Below are 12,688 nucleotides of genomic sequence, written 5' to 3' on the forward strand. Positions count from 1 at the left end.
TTTTGAAAGGGAAAATCCATAGCACTTATTAAAGTGTTATTCAAGATATACGCTCAAAAACTGTTAAACTGATTTTAATCCTTCAAAAATAGAAAAGTAAATTTTAATACATATTTGAGAATGAAAGTCTGGGGAACTGATAAAGGTGTTCAATTTATGGGTTATAATTCAGCTCAGGCCCATGTTTTCTTACAGTTCTGAACATTTTAAATACTATACCAAATAGATGGCTCTTTTTAGGCCAGGTGCAGTAGCTCACGTCTGTAATCCCAGCACTTTGGGAGGCTGAGGTGGGAGGATCACTTGTACCCAGGAGTTAGAGACCAGCCTTGCCAACATGATGAAACCCCACCTCTACAAAAAACACAAAAATTAGCCAGGCATGGTGGTGCACACCTATAGTCCCAGTTACTCAGGAGGCTGAGGCAAGAGAATAGCTTAAACCCAGCAGGTGGAGGTTGCAGTGAGCCCATCGCACTCCAGACTGGATGACAGAGCAAGATTCTGTCTGGGGGGAAAAAAAGCAGGCTCTTTTCAAAACAGAAATAAAACACCTGGCATTATCAAGCTATGAAGCACGTATATTAACTTGCTAGGGTTGCGATAACAAAGTATAACAGAGTAGGTGACTTAAACAACAGAAATTTATTTTCTCACATTCCTGAAGTCTAGAAGTCCAAGATCAAGGTGTCAGCAGGGTTGGTTTCTTCTGAAGCCTCTCTCCTTGGCTTGTAAATGGCTATCTTTTCCCTGTGTCTTCACATGGACTTCCCTCTGTATTTGTCTGTATTCTAATTTCCTTTTTTTAAGTAAAGACACTGGTCATGTTGCATTAGGGCTCACCCTAATAGCCTTATTTTAACTTAATTACCTCTTTAAGGACCCTGTCTCCAAATATAGTCACATTCTGTGATAATATAGATTAGGACTCTTAATATACATATAAATTTGGGGGCTATAACACAATTCTGCCAATAACAATGTGAAATGTTAATATATTATTTTAAAAATAATCTGTTCATATGTTTCATTTCTACTGTATACAACTACTGTTTTCATCTTAATATTATTTTTAAAATTAATTTTGAGTTTCACATAAAAGTTTTAAAATAAGGAAATTCAACCATGAGGAATTAACTTGTGATTGATAAAATTACATTAGGTAAATATAAAAAATAGTATACAAATTTGACATACGTCCAATGAAAATATATTGGTTGTCAGGTCTTAAAACAGATGTCTGGATCTACTATTGTGGTATTCATTTATGGCAGATGGAATGAAATAATGGCTTACTTTTGGGTTTCTACCCTAAGGCAAGAAATAGTAGTTACTTATCCATAGATACAAAAATTATACAAAACTAGGCAAATAAAAATATTTTTCTGAAAAAAAAGATGCTAGGTTAGTGTGAACTGTATGACATCCTAGCTGGTAGTGCATAGATTAATTCAGTTAGTCATTTACCTAAAAACATATTAATGTAAGCATTTCTAGTTCTGTGTTATTACATTAACTTTATATGTGTCATTCAGTAATAATGAGATGACAGCCTTTGTTACCTGACCGTATGGCAAGTGTTAGAAGTATGAACAATCACATCATCTGCTATAAATCACTAGATTTCCTACAAGTCAATTCAGAGATGCAACAAAATATAAGTAATTATGTTAATATTTTTGTTTATATATTTGCACATTTTCAGCTTTATCTAATTATAAAATCAGTCTAATGTAGCCAACTGACAATCACTTATAAGAACAAGCAATTTAAAGATTATTTTCTGTATAACATAACAAAGTATTACTAATTAGATCCACTTAATTGAACTTGATAACAATGTATTTGTAAAAATATGAATTAAGTATAAAATTATAAAGATAAACGTTAATATTTTAAAATAGTATTTTACTGTTAATGATAGACATGTTATAACATGACTATAGGGTTTACATGGATGGCCTTATTGGAACATAAAATGTTGTACTAAATCATATAGGTATAAATTTTTATCTCAAATGAGATGAGTCACGTATTTTTTCAAGTTTAACATTAAAACTATAAATATATTACCATTTTACTGTGATAAAGTTGTAACTCTCCTCAGTGTTTTAGTTCAAATATTATAAATCTCTGTATTTGTGGAAGTATAGCACAGTCTTATTAAAATATATTTTAAACTTAAACTGCTAAGTTATAACTAACAAGCACATACAGCCTACATTTCCATAGTTTCTATTTTTTTCATTCTCTCCATTTCACCTTTTGAAAATAATTTTAATCTATGTCAATGGAAGCACAAGTGTTTATACATTTATTTCACTAACATTGATTTTTTTTTAACCCCATTTTGGCAAGCCAATGATTTTGAATTATGGATCTGAATTAAGGATTCACACAAGGTTTACATTCATAAGCTGTTGCTTTAAAATATAATCCTTTATGTTAAAATTCAGATTTAACTTGCTCAGCTCAATATCTTAAAGATTAGACTACCTTCTGTAATGTCTGCTCCAACATTTCTTTTCCATTCTTCTCTGGAGTACTTTTCTTGACCTCATCATCTTCACCAGATCTAAAGAGCTGTTCTGGTAGAGAATAAATAATATATTATGGTACCAAGTGTACTGCTAAAATACTGTCCTGTCATTTAAAAAAAAAAAAGGGTTCTATGGTATTTCAATTATGAATAATCTAGGCTATTTTCTTGTCAAGTGTTTGGCCAGTAACTAAACAATGACCCCTTTCAAGATTTTTAGCCACATAATTATGTATCTTTGTAGTGTCACTTTTTTTTTTTTTTAAATGTAAGATTTTTCAAAAGTACAATAGATCTGCGGGTTAACAATGCCACACTTTTATTCCTATTTTCATTCTTTTGTAGACTATTCCCCCTTTGCCTTAAAAGCAGAATTCATTGCTTTTAAGCAATGAATTTTTATCTACACAGTCACTACTAGTTTTGTTCTCTGGATCTTGTTCCCTGCCAGGAGGATCACAGTGATTGCTGAACAAAGCAAACAGTAACAGAATTAGGGTGGATTGAACTCGTAACACCCCCTACCACAACCTTTTTTTCAAGTGAAAGATCATGCACTGGGCAAGGTAAACCATAAAAATCACTCTTCTAGAAACACCGTGACTTCGTAACAAATAGAAAGCTAGGTATATGGGTGAGGTTATATCTACAAATCATTCCTACAATAGCTATACATTTGACTACCAAAACCTTTTCAACCAAGCCAAAAACCTACAAGTAACTTAACAATCTTAAAGAAAAAACAAAATCATAAAACTTCAGTTAATATTAAAAACAAAATATATCAAATCCTATACATAACTTTTTTCTTATCAGATAAATTACTATGACAAATTTTACTAACATTTTCTTATTGAATTACTTTTGGAATATAACTTATCTTAAGGAATAAAAAGGGACAAAAAAGAATACATAAAGCTAAAAAGATACATATCTGTGTTAGCCTGAGATGATTTTGCTTTAAAATATGCTTGGCTGCTGTAGGTCAGTGTAAAACTTTGATTTCTCAACAAAGGAAAAAGAAAACAATATTATTCTCTGTAGAGCAGAAATCCTCCTGGTATAAACAGTGACTAACAAGTTTGTTAGAGTGAATTAGGCATTTCTTTTGTCTTTGAAAAATGACATGCCCAATTAAAACTTCTGTACTTATGAAATAAATAGAACACTATCCTAAGGATAATAAAAGCTAGGATAGGTAGAATTTGCCACCTGGGGAATAAGTACCTTTACCTTGATAATAATCTATCAGTTCCCCAAGTTTCTTCTTCTAGTCCCCTAACACCATGGTGTTGAATTCATTTACAAAAATCTTTCAGCAATATAGAAATAATATGCAAATACAATTCATCTTTTCTCATCATTTAAATATCTACTATACTTCTGAGTGAAATATTTAATCTTAAAAATAAGATAACATTTCTATGTTCAAAAAGTATGGGATGTCAACAATAGCTAAATAATTCCAATAAAGTAAGTGGTGAAGACTGATTTAAAAATGAATTTGTCTGCTGTTTGTTTGCTCCTGGATGTGTGCAAGGTCCACAGGTGGAACGGCTAACCATGTTCAGCTGTGCTTATCTGCTCAAGTTTGTCTCTCCCCTTCACAGGTTTATACAAAATGCTCAAGAAACTAAGCCCATGCCATGAAAAGAAAGGGGGACTCAATTCTCTGCCCTTGATTCTCTTTCTCTTCAAGGATTTCAGGATTTGTGAAATAAACCAAGAAGACCTAGTCAGAATACATACTTCTATTTCTTTCCTATGGTAGATGTGTGAGCATATGCTTCACTTTACTGGAGATTTATTTTTAATATTTTAGTTTTACATGACTTTCTCTTACTAGTATAAACATTCATTCTAATTTACATTCTTTCTCAGGAGTTTCTTCTCTCCATTTTTTCTTTTTCTTATTAACTTTTCATTTTGCTTATTCATAGTACTTAAGCTTATTATATTCTATTTTCTTTCTTTTTGAGATGGAGTTTTGCTCTTATTGCCCAGGCTGGAGTGCAATGGCACGACCTCAGCTCACCACAACCTCCACCTCCTGGGTTCAAGTGATTCTCCTGCCTCAGCCTCCCGAGTAGCGGGGATTACAGGCATGCGCCACCATGCCTGGCTCATTTTTTTTATTTTTAGTAGAGACGGGGTTTCTCCATGTTGGTCAGGCTGGTCTCAAATTCCTGACATTGTGATCCACCGGCCTCGGCCTCCCATAGTGCTGGGATTACAGGCGTGAGCCACCGCACCTGGTATATTCTATTTTCTATAATTTTTCTTTTAATCCTCTTAAATAATATAAATTTTTCTGCAATCTTTTACTTTGTATTCTCCTTTTAGATTTTTTATTTTAATTATTTTAACAAATTATTTTAAAAATCTATTATGAGTATTTTTTTCCTGATCTTAATATGAAGCTTTGCACACAAACTTTCCTAAAAGTCTGTTTGTGATTATATCAATTTAAGAGATTAAGAAAAGTTATCAACTTTTTGTATAGACAATTTCCTAAAGAATATTGCTATTTTTATTTCACTTTTAGGGAAAGAAAATGAGAATCATAGTGGGTACGTTTTATTTCAGAAGGTACTTGTGATACACTAAGAAATATATATAGTCATTCCTGTTCCAGGAACCTTCCTGGGATACCGAAATCCAACCATGCTCAAGTCCCTGAGGTAGCACAGTGTAGTATTTGATATAACCTATGCACATCCTCCTGTATAATCTCTATATTACTTATAATAACTAATACAATGTAAATTCGATGTAAATAGTTGCATACTATATTGTTTACGAAATAATTTAACGATATAAAAGGGCTGTACATGTTCAGTACAGATGCAATTTTTTTTTTAATATTTTTGATCTGCAAATGGTTAAAACCAGGGATGTGGAATCCATGGATACAGTGGGCCCACTGTATTTGGTTTTTGTCCCCAATTCCTGACACACAGTTTCTAAAACCCTTGGAATTTATTGAGTAATAGGAGCATCCTTCGTTATTACAAGCAAAGCATAACAAGCCCCTTTCAACCATACCAGTGTTTATGCTTAATAAGATGATTCTCCGTGAGTCTCTAGATAGGTTCAAGATAAGGACTGGCTGCAAGAGGAGGTAATCATGTGACTAGATGGTTTTTAACATCCAGCCCCACCAACAGGCCTCTGCAGAGGGAAGAGGAAATGGAGATTGAATTCAATCACCAGTGGCCAATGATTGAATCAATGATGCCTACTTAATGAAAGCTCCACAAAAATTACGGAGTTTGGAGACATTCCAAGTTGGTAAAGACTTTGAGATGCTGAAGGTGGCACACTCAGAAAGGACAAGAAAACTTCCTGTTCCTTCCTCCATACCATGAACTACGCAACTCTTCTATTCGGCTGTTTCTGAGTTGTATCCTTTAAAACAAACCTGTAATGGTAAATAGAAAACTTTTCTGAGCCATTCTAGCAAATTACCAAATCTGAGGAAGGGCTCCTGGGAACCCCCAATTTATAGTCAGTTGGTCAGAAATACAGGTGGAAACCTGGGACTTGTGACTGGCATCTATTGTTGCTGAAAAGTTTTTGGCTTTATTGGAGAAAACCTGAATATGCCTCAAAGGATTTCCCTTTTGTTCCCAATATGTTCCCTTGATTTGCCTCTAACTTAAAGTAGGATGACCATTTCCAAATGCTTGATTTTTTGGTCATGTTCTTCTTGGTATGCATCCAACACAATCTATACTAAACAGTAAGTAAACTTGAGACACTTGCCAGAAATCTTGAACTTAAATTGTATGCTGCCCGACTATTATGAAAGTCTGTGTTATTTTTTAAGTAACATTTAATAAGGACAATCTGACACTTGCAATCCATTTACTCCATTCTGGCATCTAAAATGGGGCAGTCTTGCGGAACTGAGTCCTTAATCTGTAGGGTCTGCACTAATTCTAAGTAGTTAGAATTGAACTGAATTGCCCAATTGGAGTTTGGGGAAGCAAAGAGTTGGTTGTTGGGTAGAAGAAAAATATGCATATAATTGGTTTCAGAAGTATTGTGAGTAAAAATAACTCTGAATGCTGTTTCAGACAAGTGAATTGCGGATGAATAGGCAACAATCAGCAAGACACGACATTAAAAAGTTTTTGGTTTTTGTGTTAATTAAACATTGTTGCCTTAGGCGACACAAAGTCAGATCAGCCAACTATAATTAAAACCCATCTCCTCTGAGAAGTAACCATAGGCCAATGAAAACTGAAGTCGCATTTCCGATTAATGAAATGGCAAGAAATAAATCTTGTTTCTGATGTGTAAGACAGAATTTCAATCATTTGATATGACTGTTAGTCTTAGCACTTCTTTCTGGAGACCTAGACCATCCCCTTTGACTTTAACTGGGTAGGAGGCTTAGGAAGAATCTATTAAATCAGTAAAAGTTGAAAGACAAGTAGCCCATTTTTGTTACCAGCCACAGATATTCTAAAAAGGAAGTTGCCAGAACAATGTAAGTACCTTTTTCTAGGAAGAGAGGTAGAAAAACAGAAGGATAAGTAGAGTTTGTTTGTTTCATTTTATTCATTGTAAACTATGCCCAATAAACAGGCTTCCTTGCCTTAAAAATGAAATGTCTTTAAGCTGGGGACTTGATGGACTTAATCCCATTAGCTCACATGAATGAAGTATGGGGATTTGAACATGGTCTCTTTAATTCCTCTAGCTAGCTTGGAAGCCACGTGTAACAACCTTTTATGATTTTACGCTATTCCTTAAGCACATACTTTTTAAATATTTTAGACTGTTTATTTTCTACTTCCAAGTGCTTTATTATATTTTAATTTCTGTTTTTATATTAAATGAATTTGCTTTATTGAGTTTAAGACTGGAATCGTGCTTCTGATTTCATATAAATTTCATGTTACACATTAGTTTTTACAATTAAATTTCGTTTCAATTTACTTTAATATTTCTCTATATTCCTAATATTATTCCTTTGGTTTGTTTAAACAATAATTTTTAATCTTAAAATTTCTATTTTTTTTTTTAGACAACCTGTTCTATCACCCAAGCTGGAGTGCAGTGGCGTGATCTCAGCTCACCATAACCTTCACCTCCAGAGCTCAAGTAATCCTCCAGCCTAATTGCCCCAAGTAGCTGGGACTACAGCTGCATGCTGCCATACCCAAGTTTTTTGTTTGTTTGTTTGTGTTTTCTTGGTAGAGACAGGATTGCCCAGGCTGGTCTTCAATTCCTGTATTCAAACAATTCACCTGCATGTTATATATATATGTATATATACGTATATATATTATATACATTATATGAATATATAATATATATGTATATATACACACATATACATTATACAATATACATATGTGTATATATAAAATATACATTATATATGTGTGTATACATACACACACGCACACACACATACACTAACATACACAGGAAGGTACAAAAAAAGAACAGAAAACGGCTTTAGATAGGAGGTCACATAGATCAGTAGGTCTTTTCTACACGGAACTGACAAGAAAAGAAAGGAATACAGTACTGTGCACACTGGTCCAGAGATATTAAATGCTAAAGCACATTTGGGGTTTTATTTTGCTGATTTTTCAGTTTTGGGGAGGAAAAAATAATGCTAAATGTATGAAAAAATAAGGCTAATGAGGTTGGCAAGGGCTATTTTTCAGTGGGATAAAGAAATTCAGGCTTTATTCTGTTATTAGCAGGAAGTCACTAAATAATTGAGTAATATAAGATCAGAAATATTAACATACCAAGAGTAGGGCTGGAAGGAATATCCTTATGCTAGATTGGATAGCAATTATAATTAGTATAAAACGAAACTGCAGTCTGACCTTCCTTTCTTTATAAAACATATTGCATGGGTTTAGAATAATTTTTGTTTATTCTCCTTAAATGTTTAGGTACTAGGTATATGCTCAATAGATTAATGACTTTGCATTAAATTATGGCCACAAAGAATTAGTTACTATTAATCATTTCAAGAAGTAACTATTTTAACATTTTTATTGTTGTTGAAAAGTTTTTGACTTTATTGGAGAAAACCTGAATATGTCTCAAAGGATTTCCCTTTTGTTCCCAATATGTTCCCTTGATTTGCCTCTAAGTTAAAGTAGGATGACCATTTCCAAATGCTTGATTTTTTGGTCATGTTCTTCTTGGTATGCATCCAACACAATCTATTCTTAATAGTAAGTAAATTTGAGACACTTGCCAGAAATCTTGAACTTAAATTGTATGCTGCCTGACTATTATGAAAGCCTGTGATATTTTTTAAGTAACATTTAATAAGGACAATCTGCAATCCATTTACTCCATTCTAGATGCTTTATTTCTGGATTTGGTCAGACTATCTAGAAAGTCATATAATCATAACATATGCTAACAGCTCCAGCATACTTTTGCTCACTGGCTTATGATTTTATATCATACTGTGGTAGACTATTACTCAGCAAATGGTTAGTCCTCTCATGGATACCTTCATAGATAGAATACAGATCCCCACTCCACTAATATTGAGTTTAGCCATGTGATTTGCTTGGATTAGGGAAACATGAATATAAATGACAGCATACTTGTTATGAGCCTGGAACTTAAGAAATGGTATGCTTATGATCACCCCTTGGAAATTCCAACATCCGCCTCGAAAAGAACATGTTCAGGTAGTCACTGCTCCTTCAGCCTGGCCTGGGATTAAGAAATATGAAGCAGACCTAAATCCAATATTGCCTCAAGGTGAAGCACTCCAGCTAACCAACAGACCTGCAGACTACAGCATAGTTATCACAGCTGATAGACTCATGAGCAAGAAATAAATGTTTATTACTGCATGCTATTGAGATTTTGTGATTTTGTGGTTGATTATTCTGTAGGAAAAACTGATGGGATACAGAAATTGGTAATTATAAGTGGGGTACTGCTATGATAAAAAACTAAATTATGTGGCATTGATTCGGGGACTGGGTGGCGGGTAGCAAAATATGTTACAGGATGCTGAGAAAATAGTGACCCATGTTATGTAGTTACAGAACACTTGGAAAACTGCCACATGGCATAACCTGGAAGGCAAAAAAATGTACCTAATAAATTTTACACTGAGTGAGGAAGCATATAATGCTGATAGTATGACTTTGGTTATTGCTGGCTGCATTTGACTAGCTACTCTAAGAAAGATCCAAGCTCAGAAAGGCAATGACCATTGATACATGGGAAGTGTGTAAGTTCCAGTAGTTTTAGAGTTGGAAAATGGAATTGTCACCATATCAAAGGAGTGGACACTGAATCACTGGCAGCATAAAGGCCAAATCTCAGATGCTGACATTAAAACATGGCTGTCAAATCTGTTGCTAATAATTTCTCAAAGGAATAATGCAAGGCCTAGTAGATTCTGGGTAAAGGCCTAAAAATATTCCCCCAATCCTCCATAGAAACTAATACTGACAATGAATTGTTGTTGGCTTTATTTAATAAGGAGACTTGCTTTAGCCAAAGAAATCTCAGGTGGAAGTTACAATGTGCCAGTTCCAAACATAGACAAAAGAAACTCTCCATGTTTACATTTGTTTCTGCCGTGTTCAAGAATCAGACACATAGAAGAGAAGTGGACTTGACTTGCAGCCTAAAACTGAGCTCGGCCAGAAAACCTGCAGTAGTAAGAGCTCCTTCAGCCAACACACAGACCCATATGCAATAAATAAATATGCTTGCCATTGTTTATAAATTAGTTTTCCCATTTGCTTGTTTCTTGCATTGTCTAATACACAAGCCCTCAACTTTCAATAACAAACACAATAGGAAATGGTTTTGTGAACATACTCATGTACCTGTAACTCAGTAAAGACTGAAGAACGTAGCTCCTGATCAAACCTTACATGTGATTTTTCAGGCTTGATCATAGGTAATTCCAAAGGTTCTACCTGGTACTCCTCACAAGGGAATGCTGCCCTCCCTAACCAGACTTGTTGTACAGTCAATGGACTTCAGTCTCTGAAGGGAGTTACACTCAAGGTTTAGGGTTCCCCTGGTCAAGGACACTAGCTTCCCTGGCCAATCACACTCTTAAGCATATCTGTATCTCTACCATAGATGTCTCAATATGGACGCCTTTTTATAGGGTGCCTTTGGCTGAGGCTTGCTTAGGTGTCTCTGCAGAAACCTCCTTAGGAGACTGGGAGGAGACAGTAAACTTGAAAGATCCTTGTCCTCATTCTGACTTTATACTTTTCCTCTCTCAACCATCCTCCCACAACCGTCCCCCATGCCTCAAGTCTATCAAATGGCAAGAATCTTTTGTTTGAGGATCCACTAGCCATGAGACAACCCTCATTTCTATGTTGATCACTGGACCAATGGGGGAAAATAAAATATGGGGAGCTGGCACTCTCTCCACTTTAGCCTCTTGCTTAAACTATCTCAGTAATTAATTAAAGGTGGCTGTAACTTTCATTTTGGTTTGTTGTCTTAGAGCAGCTATTCCTACACCTGGCATTTCAGCTCTCTGGTTGAGCTAAGCTCTTAACAAAGGTATTGTGGGACTATATTCAAGAGTTATTACACTATGAATTGCAATTTTCAGTAAGGAGAAATTTAGCATGGTAGGGACTTAAGGTATTCATTTGGAAAGCCTAGGGGAGACTGAACTCATTTGAGAAAAAAGGCAATGAGGCTTTTTTTTTTTGGATGACATGCTTAACTTTTAAGATACCTGTAAAAACAGCCAGAAGGAAACAGGTATCAGAAAATAGGAAATATACATTTGGAATATGGAAAGAGGTTACTATTCCTTTAGATTTGAGATTTAATCCAGGGAAAACATGTTCCATTAAAAAAAAAAAAAAAGTAAGTCAGAGGGACCAGATTTTCCCTTCTATATGGAGCAACTGAAAAACAGACAAAATGTATCAAAAATATTTTTTAGATACTAGGCACCAGACAATGTCATCCCTAAGAGAGGGCAACAAATAAAATGAGTTCTATAATTACCCTAGCTTACTGCTTACAGAGAGCTTCCAAGCTACAGCACAGAAACAGGAAACCTAAATGGAGTCCAGTAATATTCCAAAATTAAGGAGACACACCCTGGATTACAGGGAGACCAATGGAGCTAGAGTTTGCAGGGCAAAGTGTCATAGAGGAGAGATCTACCCAGATATAGGGGGAGCTCTGAAGATCTACAGAGCTGAAGACCTCGTGCATGCACATAAGGAAACTACCCAGGTTTAAGAGAAAAAAAAAAAAACCATCCAAACGGATTGGAGAAAACTTGAAGGAAACAATCTGCAAAGCTCATACAGGTGCAATAGTAGTTCAAGCTCTGACTAGCTGAGGGAAAAAAGGGGGATATATTATATAATGATGAACAAACTAAGAATGAGAGCAGAATTCCTATCAGAAACAATCCACACTAGAAGACAGTGGAGTAATTAACTACTAAGGAAAAAAAATCTGTCAAGGTAGCATTCTATATTTATTGAAAATATCTTTCAAAAATGAAGCAAAAATACAGATATTTTTCAGGTGTACAACAGCCAAAAGAATTCACTACCAGCAGATGTGCACTCTAAGAAATATTAAAGGAAGTCCTTCAGGTAAAAAGGGATAATACCAGATGGAAATATGGATCTACAGAAAGGAATGAAGAGCGGCAGAAATGGTTCTCAGCAAAAAAACACTGAGAACTACCAGCTCTGGTTAGATCCAACACTCTCTGCAAAAGCCAGACAACAATTTGAAACCCTGGGTCACCCCTTCTAGAATAGAAAACACTCAGTAGTTGGTGGAGCAAAGTGTACCTTTAACAAAATACAGATTTAGAATCCGAACTGAAAAGAAAAAGCCACAAAGGAAGAAAAGAACTTGCCAAAAACCTGAATTGAATATAATACAAGTTCAGAAAACAGGTAATAAAACACCTCCCCCCCAAAAATAAGAATTTGAAGAACTGAGGCAATAAATTGAGAACAACAACAAAGAACATTACTACAAATTAAACAGAAATGTAAGAAAGGAAAACAAAAGAAGGCCGGGGGCAGTGGCTCATGCATTTAATCCCAGCACTTTGGGAGGCAGGCGGTTCAGGAGTCAGGAGATCGAGCCCATCCTGGCCAGGAGGGTGAAACCCGCCTCTAC

General features: G+C 35.0%; 1 protein-coding gene across 10 annotated transcripts in view; it reads right to left on the bottom strand.

Moving 5' to 3' along the window:
- CNTLN (centlein) overlaps positions 1-12,688 on the bottom strand; it is a 337,157-nt gene that overhangs the window by 111,196 nt on the left and 213,273 nt on the right. For 8 of the 10 annotated variants that reach the window (XM_032300118.1, XM_032300117.1, XM_032300115.1 and 5 more), the window contains one exon: positions 2,497-2,588. In XM_032300118.1, coding sequence (XP_032156009.1) covers positions 2,497-2,588 — 92 coding nt within the window. Of the gene's footprint in view, positions 1-524; positions 800-2,496; positions 2,589-12,688 lie in introns of those variants that run through there. The other 2 variants (XM_032300123.1, XM_032300124.1) reach the window with 2 other exon arrangements.

Source organism: Sapajus apella, unplaced genomic scaffold (assembly GCF_009761245.1).
Source record: "Sapajus apella isolate SASKATOON/1434 unplaced genomic scaffold, GSC_monkey_1.0 scaffold42, whole genome shotgun sequence".
Taxonomy (NCBI): domain Eukaryota; kingdom Metazoa; phylum Chordata; class Mammalia; order Primates; family Cebidae; genus Sapajus; species Sapajus apella.